The sequence below is a fragment of the Delphinapterus leucas genome, chromosome 2, assembly GCF_059928025.1.
Source record: "Delphinapterus leucas isolate spDelLeu-1000000601 "Yukka" chromosome 2, BTC_Dleu_Yukka2, whole genome shotgun sequence".
Taxonomy (NCBI): Eukaryota; Metazoa; Chordata; class Mammalia; order Artiodactyla; family Monodontidae; genus Delphinapterus; species Delphinapterus leucas.
Genome location: NC_143130.1, coordinates 901742 through 924877, shown reverse-complemented (window position 1 = coordinate 924877; position 23136 = coordinate 901742). Strand labels below are relative to the sequence as shown.

At 40.9% G+C, this 23136-nt stretch overlaps 1 protein-coding gene across 14 annotated transcripts in view; it reads left to right on the top strand.

Moving 5' to 3' along the window:
• The window catches only part of MPP7 (MAGUK p55 scaffold protein 7), a 250618-nt gene that overhangs the window by 36294 nt on the left and 191188 nt on the right, over positions 1-23136 (top strand). For 13 of the 14 annotated variants that reach the window (XM_089906315.1, XM_089906314.1, XM_089906316.1 and 10 more), the window contains one exon: positions 17832-18030. In XM_089906315.1, coding sequence (XP_089762441.1) covers positions 17994-18030 — 37 coding nt within the window. In that variant the 5' untranslated portion in view covers positions 17832-17993. Of the gene's footprint in view, positions 1-8623; positions 8723-17831; positions 18031-23136 lie in introns of all 14 variants that reach the window. The other variant, XM_089906306.1, reaches the window with a different exon arrangement.

Genomic DNA, 23136 nt, shown 5'->3' with positions numbered 1-23136 from the left:
TTTCTCCAGGATCTTGGCCATTCAAGTCCTACATTGGGAGATTTTTTTTTTTTTTAGCTTTCAAACAGATTAAAAAAAAAGTTTATCCATGCTTTCTAGATTTTTGTTTTTTTTTTATTCTTACCATCATTGTCATCTGGAATTAGTTGTTAGGTAGAGCATTAAATGGTTTTTATTAATTTCTATAATTGCATTTATTTGTACTTGGCTTTTGAAGTTGACAATTAGCCAAGGTCTGATTTTGATGGAATTTTATGACTTTTTTAAAGAAATAAAAATGTTCATTTCTAAAAATAAATAAGTGAACTTAATTAGATTTCATTAAAGGGACCATTAGCTTTAAAGCTTTATAAAAGTAATTTTCCCGAAGTCTTGATTATATATGAATGTAATTTACTACTTTCCCAGAATTTTAATTCAGTTAAATGAAAATGAATATTTTATCTTTCTGTTTTGCTTACTGCGAGACTATTTTAAACATTCTTAGATTGAAAGTTACCTAAAAGTATTTTGAAAAATTGATATCCAGAAACTGTAAATACTGAAAATTCCTTTAAGTACTTCCTATTGTAAATGATTTAAATTAAAGGTGCTTGTTTTCCCATCATAATGAAAAGCTTTTGAATAAAAGCCTGAAAGTAATTAACAAGATAAATATAGAAGCCTAAAATTAAGAGTTTGGCATTAATTAGGTAACATAATAAAAGATGATCTCATGGGCTTCCCTGGTGGCACAGTGGTTGAGAGTCCGCCTGCAGATGCAGGGCACACGGGTTCGTGCCCCAGTCCGGGAAGATCCCACATGCCGCGGAGCGGCTGGGACCGTGAGCCATGGCCGCTGAGCCTGCGCGTCCGGAGCCTGTGCTCCGCAACGGGAGAGGCCACAGCAGTGAGAGGCCCACGTACCGCAAAAAAAAAAAAAAAAAAAAGATGATCTCACATTTGAACTTGCATACCTTGATAATAATTCTCTTTCTCTACCTAAATACCTTTTTGCATGGAATGTTATTACATGAAGCAGTGGTACTAAGCAGACTGTTCTGGTACCTTAAAACAAAGTGTCTTTCTTATGCTGCATAGATGGGTAATTTTTCAGACGTCTGGAAAGGCAAAATAAGAAGCAGAATTCTTTTTTGAATTCAGTATAACCCTTAGATTGAGTCATGAAGCTAGTTACACAGTCTGTCACTAAAACTCAAATACATCATTATTGTAGAGCGCAGAATTGCTTAGTTTGTTGGCCTGTCAAGGAAACTTTGAACACTGGGTCAGGAGCTAGTGAAGAAATTTAAAACAGTTTACTTTGGGATAATATTTTTAGTAGACTTTTTGATGATAAGATTACATGGAGACAGTATTTATCCAGAGGATTAGGAAATCACAAGAAATTTCAAGATGAATCAATACAAGTTATTAACTAAGGTTTACTAGCGCACTCCATAGAATCCTTGGAGACACACACCTGGAAGAACATTATTTGCACACTACTACCAGCACACTGCTGGGCTTGAAATATTCTTAATGGTCAATGAACAAGTCAAAGCAAATAAGATGCTGTAGAAGCAGTCACATGTTTACTGATAGTGTAGTGGCCCTGATCAAAAGTGTAAAGTTGTTCTAAAAAAAGAACTTTGATTCAAGTTATATATTATTTTATTCACAGAGAAGCTTTTATGTAAAAGTTTGCTATAAATCTGAGTTCTTTATTAACTGATGTTATAAAAGGTAGTGAATCTAACAACATCCTAGCCCTTAAAGTTTAAGTCTGGGCCTCCGTCTCCCCCCATCCCCTTTCCTTGGCTTTATACAAAGAAATGGGATCCGTGTGCAATTTCTGCCCTTTCACACTTCAAGTGTTAGAAGACCAAAAGAAAGTTTTGTCAAGAGTTTGCGTTTAAGAAGAGCTGACTTAAGTTTTGTGTGTGTGTGAATGGTTCTCTGTTTGTGGATTTGTAGAAAGACAGTTGTTAAGTTGAAAGATGGCTTACTTAAGTAAAAATATATCATTGAACATCTTAATCAACTTAATAGAAAATTGCAAGAACTGTGTAGATATGTATTACTTTTTAGTGACACTTCAGAGTAAAAATTCAGCTTAGTAAAAATAAGATCAAAATGGCCACCTAATGATGTTCAGTGAGTATAAAAGAGTTTTTTCCTGTTTGAAGGAGAAGAATGTTTGAAAATTGACTTTATTCTTCAGACCAGTTCTGTTTAGAGCAGAACTGGCTTGCCGCCCACGTGCACAGCCTCCGCCGTGTCCACACCGCCACCAGGATGGTATGTTTGTTACGGTCGAGGAGCCCACACTGACACAGCATCATTATCAGCCAGCATCTGTAGTCTCTATTAGGGAAGTTTGATTGGATTTAAAGTCCATTCAAGTCACAAATGCATGAAAGAATAGGAAATGTGCCATCCAATTAACATTTTTGAATGACAGTAGAAATGATTTTAAATGTATTACCTTGTGTGAACCAAGTTGATTGTTGATGGGGCTCCATCTGAAATTTGAAGAGCTCGTCTGGGCGTCATCAACAAGCACAGAACTCAGTGTAAAAAAAGTTTGTTCATAGAAACAAGCTTAGGTTTCTCATGAAAAAAATCTGAGCACATTTTCTTTGGGAGTTTTATATAAATTCTGGATTTAATATCTTCCCTAATACTTTGTATTTAAGTTTCCTGATCATAATTATAGGATATAAAGAAAGTATAATTGATTTGTTTCACCAAGAGCAGACTTCCAGGCATCAGAAGAATATTTCCAGTCTGTGCCATGACATGAAACACTGAACTGTATTTGCTGCTTTTTAACACCATGGAGCCACTTAGTTTTTAATCTAAGTGGGTGGTCTTGGTGAGGGATAAATTCCATCTAGGGAACCTAGAACCTCCTACAGGATCGTGGAGCTTTTTGAAATGTGTACAGTTTCTTGAGAACCATCTGTATCCTTCCTGTTGGTCAGGCTGACGTAGCTCGGAGAACTTCCAGTCATCGCCTTAGCTGGCTGTGGTTGCCCCGGTAACCTTAGGGCACATGTGTACTTGCTCATTTGTCCACTCAGCCTACATTTAATGAGCATCTCTGTGCCAGCCGTTGTGGAATATAATTTATATTTCTTAAGAAATTTATAAGTTCATGGAGGGGAAAGTCACACAGATACTGACATAAATGTTTAAGTACGGTGATAGATTAAATAGGCCTTGAGACCCACAATGGAATTGTGAAATTTTGAAAGATTGCCATAGTATGTATGATTTTTTTTCTGTTTTTAATTATACAAGAATTGAATAAGTACTTGTGAGATTTAAAAAAATAAAAAAACATAGTCTAAAAATTTATTCCCATTTTATACCCCACCCGCCCTCCTTGTTCCACTTTTCATTCATTTTTTTAAACCATTGCCTGATTGACGGACATTTTAGGTTTTTTCTCTTTTTTTGTCATCAGTGATGCTTAGTAAGGTTCCCTCGTACGTATATATTTGCACACACGTGAATTATGTTTCTAGTGAAAATTCTTAGAAGTAGAATCCTGGCTGAAGACTGTTTCTCTGGTGTGTTTGTTACTGGAACCCTTAGAGTCAGTAGGCTTTTCTTTTAAACATAACGAAGCACTCAGGACGCTGTGGGCGTCTTAGTTGCAGAAATCGTCTGGAGGACTGCAGTCCCCGTGGTTTGGTGGCAGCACCTGCGGAGGCCTGGAGTTGCGGGGTGTCTGCACTTGTCCCTGGTTCGTCTGCAGCTGCCCACCTGGGCCCTCACCTTCTTCTCCTGACCCGGGAGCCACCACTGCCCTCCTGTCCCCGTCTAGACATGCTCTTCCCCAAATTGTTCTCAGTCCTCGTGCCCTTTGGACCTTTTGGTCACAGGCCCGGTTCCCATGGCCGGGGTCTTCCGTCAATGCCAGAGTGTGTACAGGGTGACGTTCCCCTCGTCCTAAAAGAGGTGACATTCCTGGGCTGGAATGTCCCATTTCCTGTCTCTTCCCTCTCTTCTCCTACTTCCAGTGCGTCTCTACAAACTTTTTGGGATATAGCTAGCGACACCCAGAAATGTTTCTGGTTGTTGGTGAGGTATGAGGTATTTCTCTGGGTCGGGATGCTCTGTGATCAGAATTTTGTTAGCTGATTAAAATTGACCAGGAATAAGCATTTCAGTAATAATTTGTAGAATTAGGAAAAAATGAGTTCCTACCTCTTTCCTATACATTTTTCTTCAAAGTACCTTTGCACTGTGTTCGAATGAGCACCATAATTTGCAAATAAAAGGGGGAAGTGCTAAAAGTTCAGTACTCTCCAGATTCCGTGTTGCAACAAGTTCGTGTTTGTTGTTTGGTTGCAGATTCCCGCTGGAACCCACCCCCCGCCCCGCCCCGTCTCCCACCATCATTCAGTTGTTTTCCAACCTGCGATACGTAGCAATTTATGGGGGCCTCAGGTGTGGAGCCCTTACTTTTGTACAGGCTTCTCTGTGTACATTCCGCGGTGCTCCCCAGGGTCCTCCCAAGCTGGCTGTGCCGGGGCGGGACACCGTGGTCCCCAGCCAGCACTCTGCTGTTGATGACCTTGACAGCGGGTTTCACCTCGTTCTTCCTCGGCCGTTCCTGCCCTTGCGATTGGGAGACCCGGTGAGAGTATATGGGCAGCAGAGAGACTCAGTCAGATACAGTCTGCCCCAGTTTTCATTTTGAGATAAATGTTTTTTATGGTTCTTTGCATAATACTCATTATTCCCACCCAGGGTAATTGTGTTGGGTAGGTATTAAGTAATTATCTCTAGTCTCTCTTTTTATTTACTAGTTAAGGTATAATAAATCTAGGAATCCTTGATATTTAAAAAGATAAGATCAGATGTTTGCTCAGGGTGCTTCGGTGCTATTTTGCTAGTTGTATTCATCATAGCCTTGCAAAACTAGTACTTAAGAGCAGATGCCCAATGGTTTTAGGTAATCCCTCCGTCCCTGAAACGTCTGTTACAACAATGTCATTGCGTTCCAAATGGTAACTTTTCATTTGATTGGGCCGGTTCCTTCCCTCTTTCCTGTCTATAGCAATCTAATCTTCAGGGATTAGGGCAAAGAAACACAGCCCTTGAACCACAAGACAAGCAGGAAAGACTGCCCTTGAACTGCAGGACGCGTTTAGCAAGATTTTCAGAATCTATACAGCTGCGATTTTTCTGTTAGAAATCTTGGCTCCTTTGTGAAATTAATGGTTTTAGAAATGTTCACAAGTGGTTTAGGGGATAGTAAAAAGGACCTTTCTGAGACGTTGTCACATTTTTTTAATCCAAAGAGATTGCAATGCAACTGAGGACAGTCCACACAGGAGTGGACATGGCAAAAGTATCTCTTTTTAGTAATAGCGAAAAGATGTCTTCAACAGTCAAGGGCACACGATTGCCTGGTCTGCTTTGTGTAACTGTTGCAAAAGTGCTGGAATTGCAAAACCAAAACTAAAAGTGGATTAGGAACCAGTTTAGGAAACTGCACACCTGAAGACCCAAAGTGAAACAAACCACCAGGGTGTGAACGAAGAGGTGGTGGGCGTAGTGCCCCACGTGTCAGTGCAGACACACTGGAGCCAGGACCCTGTGCATTAGAGTCAGACCCACGTTGGTGCTGTGCGTGAAGCAGTGACTACAGTGAAGATACTGTCCTTGGAAACCTGGACCTCTTCCCCATGTATTGTACTGTAAATTGATTGATCCGTTGTTGCATACTTGTTTATTTCTTGGGGTAAATGCCTACTAACGAGTTGTTGGTTCAGAGGGTATAAACACTTAGAATTTTGGTGGATTATCATGCAGTTTCTTTCTTAAATGGGAAAGAAAGACATTTGTTCACATTACATCAGTGTTGGATATTTATTTTCAAATTTCTAATTTATTAGAAATATAATTTTCAAGCTTGCAACAGCGCTTAAGTCGTGCAAGTTGCTTTTGTTAATATGACTTAAATTTTCTTTTTTAAAAGTGAAATTATGGCACCCTCTGCTGAATCCGAAAGGAATTGCTGAATAGTAATGTACAGGTTTGAATAAGAGAATGTATAAATGTGTACTTAGACTTTCTTGTCCCTTATACGGTGGCCCTTTTTGTTCACACTGGTCACCACTGGGCCGTGTGATGACGGATATTTGATTAAACCCATATTTTGAAGCGGGCAGAAGACCTCGAGTGAACAAGTCCACAGAGGCAGGAAATAACAGAGGCCAGGTGTGTTCAGGGTTGTTTGATAGAAAATTTGAGAGAGGGTGTCCGTGTGATCTCTGCAGTGAAAGAAACTAGTAAGAGCAGAGGGCAGGTGTCATTTCTGGAATTTAAACTTTATCATGAATGTGCCGTTGAGTCATCAGACAGTTTTTTTTAGAGCAGTAACACAATCCTTTGAGTATCTTAGAAAGGTGATGCTGTGGGTTGGAGGTGGGGACAGGGCAATTCGCCCATCAGTGCATTTGCTGAGTGGGGTCCCAGAGAGACAGACAGAGCTCTGGGAAGCTGGTTACATGGTGGGTTGGTTTGTGAAAACAAACAAACAAACTTTACCAAAGAACTTCAAACATACAGAAAAGTAGAAAGAATAGTACAATGACTACCCATAAGTCTACCTTAGGCCCAACAGTTGGTAACATCTTGCCCTGCGTGCCCCGGCCCCTGCTCTGAAGTACTTGGGAGTAGGTTGCAGATGTCTTTACTGTGCATCCGTAGGTACGTCAGCAAGCATCCCTCCAAAGTGGCCTCGGGAGAGGTGCTCAGGGGGACAGTCTGGAAAGCTTAGGATTGGGTGTACAGATACGAGGCCCTGTTACGTCCTGTGAGAGATGGCACAGAGGCACAAAGGCTTGGTTTACGCTACTTCATTTGAGGCTCTCGGGCATTTTCCACCTCTCCTTTTGAGACTCTGGGAGATGGGTATATGGTGAACACTGCTACATTTTAAATAGAAACTTTTAAAAAAGTTTTCTAAGTTTTCTTTTTTTCTTTATCAGAAAAAGCTTCAAGCATGCTCAGTGGTTGAAGAGGCCGGCATTCTTGGGTGAGGTAGCTTCTCCCTGGGAGGAGAGGGAGGTCACTGCAGACAAGCTGGCCAGCCTCCCCTTAAGGAGGAAGAGGGGCCAGGCCCTTGGATTGGGCTGAAGGCCCAGATCAGTGGAAGTCTGTGTGAGGAAGCAGGTGTGTGCCTGGTGCGAGTGTGGGGAGACAGTGCACCCTGGCAGGGCCCTGGCACCTGCAGGGCCTGCCTGCCTCGGGGTAGGGACGCTGGGGCAAGCGGGGAGCCGGAAGTGCCCGCGGGCACTGGGCATGGATGCTGAGCTCTTAGTGCATTTGATTGGTAGGGAATCTGCGTACTCTGATCTAGTAATAAGTGTTTTACATCATGATCAGTGGGCTTCGCAGCTCTCCCTCCTTTGGGCAGGAGAAGTAGCAAGGGGGTGGGCAGAGGCATATAATACCCACCCTACTGTATATAAAATAGATAGCTACTAAGGACCTACTGTGTGGCTCAGGGAACTCTGCTCAGTAATGACCTATATGGGGTAAGAATCTAACAGAGTGGATATATGTATACGTATAGCTGATTCACTGCACACCTGAAACTGACACAACATTGTAAATCAACTAGACTCCAATAAAAAATAAAATAAAAGTAAACAAAACAAACCAACAAAATATCATGGCAGGAATTGGTAATGGGTTCACTGTTGACTCATTCATTCTTTCATTCATTCAGCAAACACTAGGGAGCCACCTCTTACTGTATACGGCAGGCTCTGTTCTCAGACGCTAGGAATTCAGGGAGCAATACAGGCAGAAGTCCCTGCCTCTCGTAGCTGACATTCTAGCAGGAAAGACAGACGGTTGACTAGCTAAATGAAACATACATAGTGATTAGACTGTGACGAGGGTGAAGAAGAAACATCAAGTCGGGGTGGGGTTTGTGGGGGAGATTCTGCAAAGGGGCCGCCCAGGGAGTCCACTGAGATGCCGTTTGGGGAAAGACCCACGAAGGCCGCCCGGGAGCTGTGCCTGTGTGCCCAGAGTCTGTGTCATTTGCTCTTTCTGCCAGGGTCTGCCCCCTAGAGTGTGTTAGTACAAGACAGTGTGCCTACAGGTCCCCTTGAAGGCTTTGCAGAGTTCTGTGGAATGTTCTTTTGTGTAAACGTTTCCCATGGTTTCTGAACAATGACTGGCATGTTACTTCCCTTAGCAACTTAATTTTTGTTCCTTCTTCACGTGAAACTTGGGAAATGTTAGCTTTTTCTCTTTTCTGTTCATTCATTTCGTCCTGGAAATGAAAATAATCCTTTTCAGAGCTATGATACGCAGATTAAAAATTTACAAAGTATAGTCAGTAGATTCCAGCAACTAATATTAACGGTTTAAACATTGAGGTAGTTGAAGAAAATAACATTAAAAGGTATATGAACAACGAAATACTCAAAGTTAATTACCCTTGGGTATAACTGACTCTGAGTGTGAGATTCTCTGCTATTTAATACCTGAAGGGCCGGTACAGAACAGATACTCTGTTCATCAATGTAGGATTCACCGTTTTTCTGTACAATGTAACGTTAGGGTTTTGAATTATTCTTACACGGGTTATTCTCTTTGCTTTCAGCTTTGGATGTCATTAAAGTAGATGACGTCAGGCTTGCAGTGGTGATGCAGATCTACCAAAATCAGTCAGTAACTGGGGAAATCCCTGTAGCGCCAGCAGGTAGAGGAGTTTATCTTTCTGTGGGTCTTGTCCTTTTTCTGTTAAAAAAAAATCCAATTTGTGTTTCTTTATAGAGAAATAAATGATCAGGCTATACTTTAGGTTAGAGGCTTCTTTTTTTATTAGTAAATAAAATTAACTAATTTCCTTGTTTAAAAACTGAAATACATACTGTTTACTATTTATTTTTCAATACATTTGAAACTGACATCATTGTTTCCTGAAGCATTTAGTTACAACCTGAGTGAATAAAATTACTTCTTTTGTGGAAATGCCCCCCCCCGCCCAAATAAATAAAGTAGATGAGTATGTAAGAAAATAGGACATATAGGGACTTGAATAAAATCTCATGTGCAAGAAGGTGAGGATTTCCTTTAAGAGTATTAAGACCACCGTGGAGGAGAATTTAGTACAAAGTTGTCAGTATTATAAATGAACAGGGCTTTTGAATTAGATATTTGCTTTTGTCACTATCTATGATAGCTTTAAAAAATTAAATACGCATGAACTGTTGTGTATTACACTTAGTTTCACTCTTTGGGCCTGTCCTCACTTAGAAAATGCAGTTAATGTTGGTAGCATGACGTACTTAATATTTTGCAAATAAGAATTGATATCTGGGAAGCTTATCTTTTGATGGTTCTGTTGTAGGGCCTGAGAAACTGATGAAAGTAGACAGTTTGCATGATTTCTGTTGTCAGTAAACGAAATCATGTTTATAAATGTCCAGATTCATTACAGATGTTTTTAGTAGGCTGCATTTTAAGCAACTATTGTGTTGAACCACACAATATTTATTAGTACCCAGTTAGTAACAGTGTGTAAACGCTCACATGATTTATGTTATTTAAAAATTATACCACTGATTTCCGTACATGATCAGTTTATCCGTCAGGAAGGGCTAGGTTGAGCGTCAGTAGCAAACGGCTCCAACACCACGCTCATCTCTTGCTCATGCAGTGTGTCCATCACATGTTGGCAGGGTGCACTGCTCCACGACGTCCTCTGTCAGGCAGCTGGAACGCTGGACAGCTGTGAAAGGCGAGGCGTCGGATCTCATGGTGGCTGTGAAAGGCGAGGCGTCGGATCTCATGGTGGCTGTTAAATGCACCTTCCTGGAAGTAACAAACCTGTTTCCTTCGTATTACTGGTCAAGGCATCAGGGGTCTGCCGGAGAAGGCGTGAAGTCTGGTGGCCCAAGAGCAAGCTAGAGGGTGTGGATCTGAAATGCGCAGTTTTCTTGTAAATAAAGAGGATAAAATAAAAGGAGGATATCAAGCAAAAGACTGAGAGAGCGGGGAAGCTAATATTTGAGCATCTGTTATGTTCCCAGTGCTTCAGATATGTCTCATTTGGTCATCACAAGATGTAATGAATCATAGAAATGATTTCTGTTTGACGCCAGAGGGAACTGAATGGGCAGGATTAAATTAAGAGTGAAGAGGCAGCCCTGTGTAGTGTGTGGTTACCAGCGTGGGCGCTGGATGCACGCACATGCTGATGTGAGAATCCCTTCAAGCTGTGGCTTAGAGCAAGTTGCTTAGAATTGTTTCCTCATCTGTAAGACGATGATAATAGTCCCTATGTGATGAGATTATTGTGAGAATTAAATGAGACGTTGAGTTTTTAACCTAATGTCTGGGAAATTGGGTGCATTCAGTGTTATCTGTTGCTCACGTGTGTGTGTGTGTGTGTGCGCGTATTTTTTCTTTTAATTGTTTTATTTGGTTTCCCAAGGTCTCATATCTTGTAAGTTGCGTGTGTAGTAAGTGGTAGAATCAGGAGACTGGACTGTCTCCCACGAAAGCCTGTATTCTTTTCCTGATAGGACCTTCAAACGTTTGCTAGATTAGAGGACGTGAGAAGTAGACAGTGATGAAAATGTGCTTGAAAAGTATTCATAAAAGATGCCACCTGTTGATTGACTCCTATGGGTTAGGTGTTCTACTTACGTCGTTGCATGTACTCTCATTTCATTAAATCGTCTGGCGAAGACCATGGAGTCAGGAAGGCAGGGCTGGGTTCTCATCCGAGGTCTGTCCTGTGTCCAAATCAGGTCAGCGCTCTTGGCAGGTTGGAGTTGGTCACATACAGAAGCACTTCTGACCGGGGGTCTGTGATGCAGTTTGGAGGACATATGATGATACAGGCTCCAACCTCAAGGAGATCTAGTGGGGGATTGTAAGCCCAACAAAGATGCAAAATTACATCGATGTATCTTAATTATCAAAAGTGATCGGTTTTTTCAGTAGAGGGGACTTCAGGGAACGCTGGTGGAGTGCTGTGGAGGATCTGGAACTGAGAATTAGGCAAGGAAAATGCAGTGCAGAAGTTATCGTTCTCCCCTGCCCCCATCAAATAGAGGAAAGAATTTATTTAATACAGCAAACAAGTGGTTCGTTCATGGTTGATAGTGTAATCTTGAAGACTGTCCAGTGGGTGGGAGAAGATAAATATAGCGAGAAAAGGTCGTTGTCAGAAGAGCGGTCTCACCGTGGGGCCGGGGCTGTGCACAGCGCTGGAGAGGCTGCTGAGTTTCCTGAGGACGTCTGAGAATCGGCACAGGGTTGCGGTGCACTGCTTGCGGTCGGTGGTTCAGGTCGTCTGGCGTGGGGTCACGGCTGGTGAGCACCAGGTCGTTCCTTACACCTGGGCGTCCCAGTGCCCCTTCCCGGCAGGTGAAGTCCTGGGGTCCCGGGGCTCCTGCGACTTTCCCGGCAGCCTTGAAGCCTGAGTCTCCTGACCTGGGGGTTATAAAGCATTGTTTCTCTCATTTCCTCTCTTAAGTCTTCAAAGGTTTATAAAATTCTTTCAACGGGAGTCCTCTTTTCTGTCGCTTTGGTTTTTTCCTTTCCATTTGTGATATGTACGTTTTGTATTACATAATAATTGAACCCTGGTGAGTTTGTAAAATGTGAGATGTTTTAATTTTTTGTAATTGTCCCCTTTTTTTGAAATCCAGGGCTTTCTGCGTTTGGTTGTATAAAGCATATTTTCGTACATATGGTACCCTAATGCATTGCCAGTTGTAAGCATATTTTTTTATTGTCAGTGTGTAGACAGAAATTGTAGACAGTTTTTTTTATTGTCTGACAGTCTAAGATTCTTGGCATAGACAAAATTGAAATGTGATTTTGTTTATGATCAGGAATGGCATAGGTTAAAATTCCGTATACATTTCTGCATAATAGAAAACTGACAAAAATTTGAACTTTCTGTGAATATTTAAAGAATTACCAATAAAGAAGTTGCTGGAAAGCATGCTACTGTTGGACCCTTAAGTCAGTGGCAGATAGGGTATAATGTACAGGATGGTGTCGGCAAGTCTGACCCTCTTCTTTCCTGGAAGTAAAATACTGTGGGAACAGGGTCACACCCACTCATTTGCGTATTGTCTGTGTTGAGCCTGGAGACCACAAAGCCTAAAATGTTTACTGTCTGCCTTTTGTAGAACATTTGTGCCTGCTCTGGCCACAGACAGCAGTTCTCAAACTTTGGCGTCTCTGGACCATTTTAGACTCTTAAAAATTATTGAAGGCTCCAAAGTGTTTTGTTTATGTGTGTTATATTGATATTTACCGTATTGGAAACTAAAACAGAGAAATTTTAAAAAGTCGTTTCAATTCACTTAAAAAGAACAATATTAAACTTGTTATATGTTAGCGTAAATCATGTTTTTATGAAAAATAACCCTTTTCCAAAAAACAAAAACATGGGTGAGTTGGGAATTCCTCTAATGCCTGCCCGAATAGAAGACAGTTACATTCTCAGATGTGTATACTTTTCATTTGTTGCTCTATCTTTTAGTTGAAGGATATGAAGAAAAACCAGTCTTACACAGATCTGTAGTTGGAAAAGGGAGGAATATTTCAGTAACCTGTTCAGGTAATTGTAGATGTTCTTTGTTACTGCAGTTGACCCTTGAACAATGTGAGGATTAGGGGCGATAACTGTTCATGAAGTTGAAAATCCACGTATAACTTGTAGTTGGCCTTCTATATCCATGGATTCAGTCAGCTGCGGATCCTGTAGTCCTGTTAAATCTGTGTATAAGTGGAGCCATGCAGATCAAACCCGTTGTTGTTCAGGGGTCAACTGTACCTCAAAACTCGACATGTGGTAGTTTCAGTGTTGCAGTGTGGAATCTGAAAATACATCAACAGGCGTATCATATTGGAACTTTCAAATCTGTTGGTCTGTCCTGCGTTTTGACTGGATCTTTTATTCACACGTTATTTTTTAAAATATTATGCACTGATAATTTCAAAAATATTGGTTCACTATCCACAGGTTGACACAATATTAAAAAAATCACATTTGCTCATATCACCACTGATCCTGGAAGAGCCTGTGGGTTTTGGGAAGCTGGTGGACCTGTGCAGAGCGGGAACTGGTTTCAGGATGCTTGCATTTCGGTTAACACGGTGCGTTGCAAAGCGAGGGCCACCTCTAGTGGACACAGGTTTTATAAAATTCTATTTTTTTGCTTGAGTGTTTATGCTTTATCATTAGCAATGCCTCAAGAGTCAGTTATTATTAATTTTACTACTTCATTAAGGACATTCTAAAGTCAATGCCCTTCCGTCTTTTTTTTTTTTTTTTTTTTTTTTTTTTATGAGACTGCTTGGTAGTGAAGAATTAACTAGGACGAATAGTTTCCATTTGGTACTGTTATCTTGATTTGTGCTAAGGTACCCATGGTTTTGTCCACCAGTACTTTTCATCATTGGTGCACATGTCCACACGTTGCAAAAGGCAGATACCATCTTGATGGTTTTATGAAAATAGTTTGACTTCAGTGGCGCGTCTGAAAGGATCTCAGAGACCACTGGTGTCTGCAGACCAGACTTTGAGAACTGATGGTATAAAAGGTTTAAATACCATTTTCTGTAAGCAGATTGATGCCACCTACCTGCATTGCTTCCTGTATTTTCTAACAATTATAATTTATGAAGATTTGCTGCTTCCATTGGCTAATACAACTCATGCATCTTTCAGGTAGAGTTTTTTTTTTTTTTAATGTCAGATTTGTTAAAAAAGGGTTTACCCTTTTTGTGTGTGTTACTGCTCTATTAGGTTTTGAAAGTGTAAGTTGAGAGTATTTGTAACTCATGAAGTAATCTACAGTTGGATTACGGGGCACAGTTACTGTCTCTTGAAATGATGGGATCTTACTATGATTATTAGTTTATTTATGATGACAGTTAATTAAAAGTTTTCATATTCTTGAATGCTCTTCCAAATAGAGAGGGCGTGAGTTTGGAAAATTAGGTCCAGTACCTGATTTCTCATTCATCTGTGTTAACCTCGTGCGTGTGTGTGAAATATTGTGATTTATATAATAAATATATAGTTGGTGTTCTGTGTAACCCTTCCTGCTTCTAAAACCCTTGGAATTTCCTAAGCGATAAGATGTCTTCCGTTTTTCCTAACTACTTTCAGCCATACCTTTATGTTAACGAGGCGACTTTTGGGAAGCCCTTATGGACGGGGCTGGTGGCGAGGACAACCAACCTTGATTGGAGGGTTGGAGCTTTCAGTCCCACCCTGCAACCTCCAGGGAGGGGAGAGGGTCTGGAGGTTGAGTTCAGGCACCAGTGGGCCAGTGATTTAATCAACCATGCCTGTGTGACGAAGCCTCCGGCCTGGAGAGCTTCCAGGCTGCAGACACGTGGAGATTTGGGGGAGGGCGGCTCCCAGGGAAGGGGTGGGAGCTCCACCTCGCCCTGTGCAACCCTTCTGTCTGGCTGTCCCTCATCATTTCCTTTTACAGTTAACCAGTAACCTAAAAAGTAAACGTTTTCCTGAGTTCTGTGAGCCCCTCGGGCAAATTCAGTGAACCTGAGGGAGCTGGGGGAAGTCCTGATTGTAGTCAGTCGATGAGAAGCACAGGTGACAACCTGGGTTTGCAGGTGACATCAGAAGGGGGCCAGTCTTGTGGGGCTGAGCCCTTACCTTGTGGTATCTGGCCCTATCTCCAGGTAGACAGTGTCAGAACTGAGTTTAATTGTAGGTCACCCAGCTGGTGTCACAGATCTGCCTGGGGTGTGGAAAACCACATCTGCTGTCAGAAGTGAAGTATTGATAGAGGAGATACCCAGGAGGAGTGTGTGTGTGTGTGTGTGTGTGAGTGTGTGTGTGTGTGTGTGTGTGAGTGCGCACACATTAATAAAAGTTTTTGCAGATGGTTGTTTCACTGGGTGCAATTAAGACTTTTTTTTAGGGAAAACTCAAAAAACTTTCTGCTACAGACACTTGCACTTCTGTGGTTGACCACTAGATGTCATGAGTGCCCCGGGAGCCCTAAGGGTTGCCCAGGGCGGGTAGAAACTGAACATTGTAGGTTCTAGACCTTCACATAGTTCACTGTTTCCATATGACGGATGCCAGAAGAACCTGATACAGTGTGATATATAGAAGCACGGTATGACTGGAATAATGAAATTTCAAAAATAAGCCCTTTTAAAGTAGGGTTGTAATGGTTCTGTTGGGGATTGTAAATGCTTCAGGTGCACTTGACACTGCACTTTCGTTCCTGGCGTTTGGGTCGCTCTCTTTTTTATGGAAAGATGGATTGAACTTCAATTTAAGAATATTCGGTAATCCCTCTCAGGACGTACTGTAACAGCTGGTATTTTTGTGTTGCAGTAAATCGATTCCATACAACAGTCAGTAATAATCATGGCTGGATTCTGACAAATTCCAAAGCATTTTAAATAAGTTTAGCCAAAGAAAATAACATGATTACTACAGAAATTTAGCTCAGTTTGAAAGTTAAACCCAGCAACTCTGCTTCGTTCCACAGAATATTAACCATTTTCCTGGTTGGGATTTTATCAAACCATTTTTGTAAATTAATATACTTGTATGTTCTGAGAAGATAATTATCTTGTAGCATATATTTCTTAAATAATACAACTTTGGAAAAAACTTAACCTTGAGTGTTTATTGTGAAATAAAAGATGAGAAACACTGTGAAAATCTTTTGTATACGGCATACGTGGAAAGCTGCAGTATCAACTCGGGAGGATATTTTGATGTGAAATGTAAGGTGGTTTTAGTATTAATAGGATGTTTGTTTTAAGCATAAATTGGCTTATATGTTGTATGTGGTTTATGAAATTGTAAGTTCGTTAAGGCTTGAAGAAAGTCGTAGTTTGCATGGTATAGATTATATAGTATGTGTATTTCTGTAGTTAGGTAGTCTGTACCGTACAAATTAGGATTTATGGCATAAAGAGCTTAAATTACATACATACACACTATAATAAATACCTATCTACATACCTACGTATATGCCTTATGCCCTAATGGTAGAAATACGTGTGCATATACTTTACAAGTTATAACCGTTTTTCCCTTTTTTCTCAGCAGCAGAACAAAAGTTTACTAATTGAATGCGTTTTTTAAATTATGTATGGTCTGTTTTGTATTTTCTTTGCGTTTGAGTCGAGGAGCACTTTATGTAGTTGAATCTTAATCCTGATTGTTAGGATAACTTATGAAAGCAAAGCAGAGTTGCCTTTTAGAATTATTAGGGAAAACAGCGTCAGAGACGGGCACTAATGAAGCCTTGCTTTACCTTTTTCTGTCTTATTTTTAGCTTAGTGATTTATATTTTCACTTGGTATTTAAAATAACTGCCTTCATATTTTTAATTAACACAGAGGATCTCTGTATGAATTTGTATGTGTATTTTAACTACGTCAACCTTTGTAATGTAAAACAAAACTCAAGACATTGCACCGGGTTGCCTGGTCCAAGATAGTCTATTTGATGGTGAATATTTTTATGCTAACGTTTACTTTGATAATTAAAAAGCTAACTTAGAAGGCTTTAATAGAATCTTATAGTTTGAATTTTTTCATGAGGAATTTGGCAAGCTCATTGTCTTTATTCTGTAATATGAAGCAGCAATTTAAAGGCTTTAGGGATTGAAGTGAGCCAGTTTTTCAAATGTTTACAGTATCTGTTTTTCTTGTTAATATATGTTAAAATATGCTTTTAAATCACCGAACTTGCTTTATAGAGAACTGGGGAAAATGCATTAAAAAGTGAATTTAAACACGTGTGGTTCTTCTGATTTCTGAAAAATGTAAATGCGGTGTATTTTCCGTTATTAGGCAGCCGTGGTCCAAATTTAAACCACATGGCGTCCTCCTAGGTGTAGGCCAATGTAAATTTTAATCTTGCTACTTTTATGTTTTCATTTTATAATCTCATTACCTGAATTAAAAAAAAAACCAGTCATAATAGTTAGTATTCATTGTTTGAAGGGTGTTCATTGGATTATCCAACAGTTCTAAATTGTTGTTCTCTTCATTTGCATATAAGGAAGTTAAGGCTTAATGAGATTAAATAACTTTTCCAAGATCACAGAGCTAGCAGGATTAGAGAGTAAGCAAACACTAGAGCCCTTGCTTTTAGTTACTATACAATAGTGCCTTTACTGCTTATTTTAGGATAAATGTTACTTAAAATAGTTATTTAAAAAATTGATATTTTCCAAGATACATCAAAGCTGAGTTCTTACTAAAACAATTTATTTTCATATATTAGCTTGGATTGTTAGGTTTAGTGTAGATTACCAGCAGTCCTGTAAATCTATAATAATATCTTGCTTCAATTCTAGTATTCTTTCAAGGTTGTTTGTAATCTCGTTAGAGAACTTTGCAGTTGTCGTATTAGGATGAGTTACTTTAAAAAATCACAATTAGTTATAAGTTGTTGACAATTTAGAGAATCTCTGCTCTACCTTTAGGAATACAGTTTTGAATTCTAACAGAAGGGAGGAATTTTAGAATGACATTGGCTTACAAAAGCTTCCTTAAGTTCTCCATCTATGCAGTCAGTGGTTCTCAAACCAACTGTAAAAATCTTTAAGGAAACCTTGACACATTCACGGAGAACTTTCATGTTTTTAATTAGAAATCCCACGTCGAAATAAAAAACTCTCCCATTTCATATTTGTCTGTGGTCTGTAGAAGAAATTGTGAAGATTGTGATCTCCCTAAATAATGTGTTGGAATCAGCGTTTTGAATTAGTTACAGAAAGTTGCTATTAGTAATCTTGCCTCTTCTATTTTTAATGTGTTCCTTTTCTTTGTAGAAACGGACTGCAGGAGACATAGATCTGGGTAGACAGCGTGGCTGCAGGCCTCAGGGTTGGCATCCCTGCCGCCTTTGAACGGAGCGTGTTGGCAGTTCAGGGCCCGGCTCAGCCTGCATCCTGCATCCCGCATCCCACATCCTGCATCCCGCATCCTGCATCATGCCCGCGCTGTCCGCAGGCTCGGGGAGCGACACAGGTATGGAGCCCGTGAGGGGCACTTTTCCTCCCATCCTTACAAATCATCCAGTTCACAGTGAAGACCAGCATTGCTTTAAGCGACTGCAGACAGGCTTGTCTTTCTGAAACCAGAGTGAGGGCCATCATGGCCTCAGGATAAACGTTACTGGAGGGCGAGGGCGGGACCGCTTTCTCGGGTACTGAGGGCTCCTGCTAATGCTCTTGTGCTGTTTTGCATTTTGGAATAATGCCGTACATTTACATTTCTTTTTTTAAAAATTAAGTATTTTAAAGATACAGAAAAGTGTGGAAAGTATCATGGTACTCATATTACCTGTCACTCTACTTTAGTCATAGCGATGAATTTTTTTGGCTGTAGTTGCTCAGACCTCTCATTTTTTCCCCCCATTTTTCTATTTTCTTTCTTTCTGTCCGGAGGCGAAAACTGTTCTGAAGTTGATATATGTCATTAAAGAACTCAATTAAAACAAGCACATTGTTATCAGTTGTAAGACTTAGTGATACTTAAAGCTTTACAAGAAAGGGAAAAAAACTCATGCATGTATGTATGTGTGAAATCCCCTCTTTCTGACCTGATTTAGAAGGTGGGATGGGGGTGGTCAGTGCCCCTTTGAAGCCCTTTCCTGGGGTTCCCCGGAATCAGCACTTTAGAAAAATGTAGATTCTTGGACCCTCCTCAGAAATATTAAAACAATGCGAGTGGGGTTGGGGAGCTGTAGCTTGCATTTTTAAGACCACTCGGAAGAGGGGGTGGCACAGAGTGTGGCTAAAGGGATGGGCTTTGTTGCACTGACCATACTGAGTTGGTCACATTAACACCCTTCTGTAACCAGCTGAGATATGTCTTGTCCTGGACAGCCACTGGCACCCTAGTTTTTAAAGAGCTGAATCACAAATGTGATTTTGTGTTGTGTTAGGTGACCCTGGCCTTGTCACGTGCACGATTTGCCCGTACCGTTCTTTGCTGTTTCAAGCAGAGCCATACTTACACTTTGGCAAGTTTTTTCCTGTCTTTATCCATCAAGAATGATGTTTTTCTACTGTGATTTACACTGAAGATTAGTTTTTCTTAGGAAGTGATTTTGATTTTTAAATTACATAAAAATCTTCTTTTCTCAAGACATGAACTTGGAAGCAGCTCCTTTGGACAAATTTTTTTTTTCTTTTCAGTTTTTATATAGGCCCACATTGTGTTCCACTATATAAAATGAATGATTTAAGTTTCCGTCGTGGTTTGGGAAATTATAGGTAAAATTTATTTGAACCATAAATTTACCACAGTTTATGTAGTAAATAAGTTTTCTGCCTTGCCGTTCGTTCACCAAAAAATGCCTTAGTTTAATGCAAAATATTGTTGATTACACCTAACATGGGGAATGATTAAAGTGGCAGTTCAGGCGTCGGTCGTGAAAAATACCATAGGCTATTTAGAATGGAAAAAGGACTCTAGGGCTCCCCTGGTGGCGCAGTGGTTGAGAGTCCGCCTGCCGATGCAGGGGACACGGGTTCGTGCCCCGGTCCGGGAAGATCCCACATGCCGCGGAGCGGCTGGGCCCGTGAGCCATGGCCGCTGAGCCTGCGCGTCCGGAGCCTGTGCTCCGCAACGGGAGAGGCCACAGCAGTGAGAGGCTCGCGTACCGGAAAAAGAAAAAAAAAAGAAAAAAAAAAAAAAAGGACTCTAGCACGCCTAGCTGGCCCGCTCGGTGCAAATCTAAAATGCTGGTGCGACTCAGTCCCGGCTTTGCGATAGTTTTTGACCAGTGTGTCCCAATAAGGTTTGAGTTGGGCAGAGGAGATTGTTTTAAGAGTCACAGCATTCAGGAGGACCCCAGGGTGTGGGCACCCATCAGATGCCACGTTCCCTTGTCCGTCCTTGTAGACCAGATGCCATTGATCAGTCAAGGGTCATTGTTACTGTCAGCAGCGTTGCTTAGCGATGGTCTCCAGGGGAACAGCGTCAGCATAACTGAAGGGCGGTTCTCACGCAGTGGGAGCGGGTGCAACTCACAGCGGCCCCAGTGCACGCGTGGTGCTCACGTGGGGAAGTGCTTGCTGTGTAAACTTCCACCACTTCCTCTTCCTTTGAGAGCAGTTAGTTACATAAGTAATACATAAAACTACACAGATAAAAAAAGGAAAGAAACCCTTCCTACCCGCTCTTCCCCTTCCCCCAGTCTCCTTTTCTTTCTCAGGTTGATGAGTATCCTGCAAGAATTTTCTGTACATTAAACACTTATGTGCCTTTGTAAGTAAATGTGTGTGTACATAAGTATATTGTTTTGTCTTTTTTCTTATTTTTTAATCACAGATTCTGTCACACTCTATGGATTGTTCTGTGACTTTCTTTCTACAGGAAGTAATGTCTCGAAGAGGTGTTTCTATGATATGTGTGTGTGCATACATCTGTGTATATAAACATAGATACTCCAGATTCTCTTCAACTAATGCATAGCTTTCCATTGTGTCACATTACATTGTGTAGTGAACCAGACTACCCTTAATGAAAGCCCTGGTTTTGTTTCTTTTGTAATATTTTAGGAGAAAAGATGTACACATTTAATGGATGTTGTCACATTGGCCTCCAGAGGTGTTAAACCACTTAACAATCCACGGACAGTACCATAAGAATCGTTTCCCCCATGTTCTTGGCAATATTCAATATTATGTCCTTATAATTTTTACCAATCTGATGGGGAAAATACGGTATCTTAGGTGTGAAATGTGCATTACTACCAACATTGAGCACATTTCCCTTTGTTTAATGGCCATTATTCCTCTGTGATTTGTTCTTATCCTTTTCCCATTCTATTGGTTTATCATTTTCTTATTTATTTGCAGTATTTATTTGTATTTTTTGTTGTCGGTTTTTTTTTTTTTTGCGGTACAAGGACCTCTCACTGTTGTGGCCTCTCCCATTGCGGAGCACAGGCTCCAGCCGCACAGGCTCAGTGGCCATGGCTCACGGGCCCAGCCGCTCCGCGGCATGTGGGATCTTCCCGGACCGGGGCACGAACCCGTGTCCCCTGCATCGGCAGGCGGACTCTCAACCACTGCGCCACCAGGGAAGCCCTATTTATTTGTATTTTGTGTATTAACCCGTTGGGTCATTTTAGGTTGAACACCATTTCTTCTGGTCATTTGTCCTTTTTTTCTTCCTTAAATAGTATCATTTTTAAAATAGAAGTTGAAAACTTTTATATGGACAAATCAGTATTTTCTGTGTGGTGAATGCTTTTTTCCTTGTGCTTAAGAAGGTCTTTCCAACCTAAGGCAGGATTGAGAAGATAGTCTCTAAGATCTTCTTTCAATAATTAAAAAAATTTTGGGACTTCCCTGGCGGTCCAGTGGTTGAGACTCCGTGCTCCCAATGTAGAGGGCGCAAGTTCAATCCCTGGTCGGGGAACTAAGATCCCGCATGCCGCATGGCCTGGCCTAAAAATAATAATGATTTTAAAAATTTGATTTTACACATTTGGAATTTCAGTCCAACTAGTTTGCATGTGGAATGAGACAGTAATCAAATCTTAACGTATTTCCCACGTGAAGAGCCAGTAGTCCCCAAATCGCTCACTCAGTAGCCCAGCCTTTTTACATAAATGTGTATTAGCCCCTCTCGTGTATACATATGTTCTGGGTTTTCGTTCTTAGCTATTATGATCTGGTGATCTTATTTAAAAAAATTTGTTTTTAAATTTTATTTTTAGAGTAATTTTAGATTTAGAGAACGATTATGAAGATAAGACGGAGAGTTCCAGTATCCTTTATACTTGTTGCCCTGATTATTAACATCTTACCTTAGTTTGGTACATTCATTTCAATTAGAAAATCAACACTGATACATTATTATTAGCTAAAATCTATATTCAGATTTTCTTAGTTTCCGTTAATATCCTTTTTTGGGTCCAGGGTCTCACATTGTATTTAGTTGACCTCGTCTCATTAGGCTCCTCTTGGCTGTGCAGTTTCCTTAGACTTTCCTTGTGTTTGACGACCTTGACCGTTTCCGAGAGTAGTACTGGTCAGATATGTAGTGGAATTCCCTCTGTTGGAATTTGTCTGATGTAAAGTGCCCCTGTCGTCATATTGTATGTTAAGGGGACGTGCTGTCCACTTGGTTTATGACTGTTGATGCTGATTAAGTGGCTGATGTGATGTTCGCCCCACCTCCCCACTGGACAGTGACTCTGTCTGCCCACCCTGTCCCGCTGTGCTCTGGGGAAGGACGTCTGCGTGCCTCTCACATTCGAAGGGGGTGTGTCCTGCTCTCCTTCAGGGTGACGGATCCCTGTAACTTATTTGGAATACTTTCTCTCTTCTCTCCCGTTAATTTATTCAATCCTTTTTCATATCCGTGTGGACTCTTGGATGTTTATTGACACTTCGGGACATAATTCACTTCTACTTCACTTATTTTGTTGTTCAAATTGTCCCAGCTTTGGGGCCACTGGGAGCTTTTTCAGTTGGTTTCTTTGACGTATCCCTATCCACAGGGGCGTGTTTTAAACGCTTCCTTACTTTGGGCATGAGGGGATGCTCCAGGTTAATCTTGCAGTGCCCCGTCTAGAATCAGCCATTTCTCAAAGGACCACCAGCTCCTTTTATTAGGGAATGGGATTAGAAACCAAGATCTGGATGGTAGGTTTGCACAGTGGTTTTTCTTTTAGGCCCTCTCATCTGGCAGAGCAAAGAAATACATGTGTGTGTACTGACCCGTGTATATATGCACATATATGAACATTTCTATGTGCAATCGTCTGTAAGTATATTAAGCTACATATGAGTTCTTACTGGTGTCTCCAGCTCTAATCCATAGGAAATGGATCATTTTAGCCTCCTTCCCTTGTCTGTAAATTCCCACTGGCTACCACCACCCACCACGCACCATCTATCTACTGAATTATTCAGCCCAGTGTGCATGTGTAGTAGTGTCCAAACTGTTACCTGTCCCTCCTTGGGACACAGCTTTTATCAACTAGAGAGTTGATCTTGTTTTCGTTCCTGTGATAGTACCATTCTGTTTTTAATCTTATGGAATCGATCTTTCCCTGCATAGTACCTGTGTTAGTTTTACAAATTCATTAGGTCTGAATTTCACAAATATCAT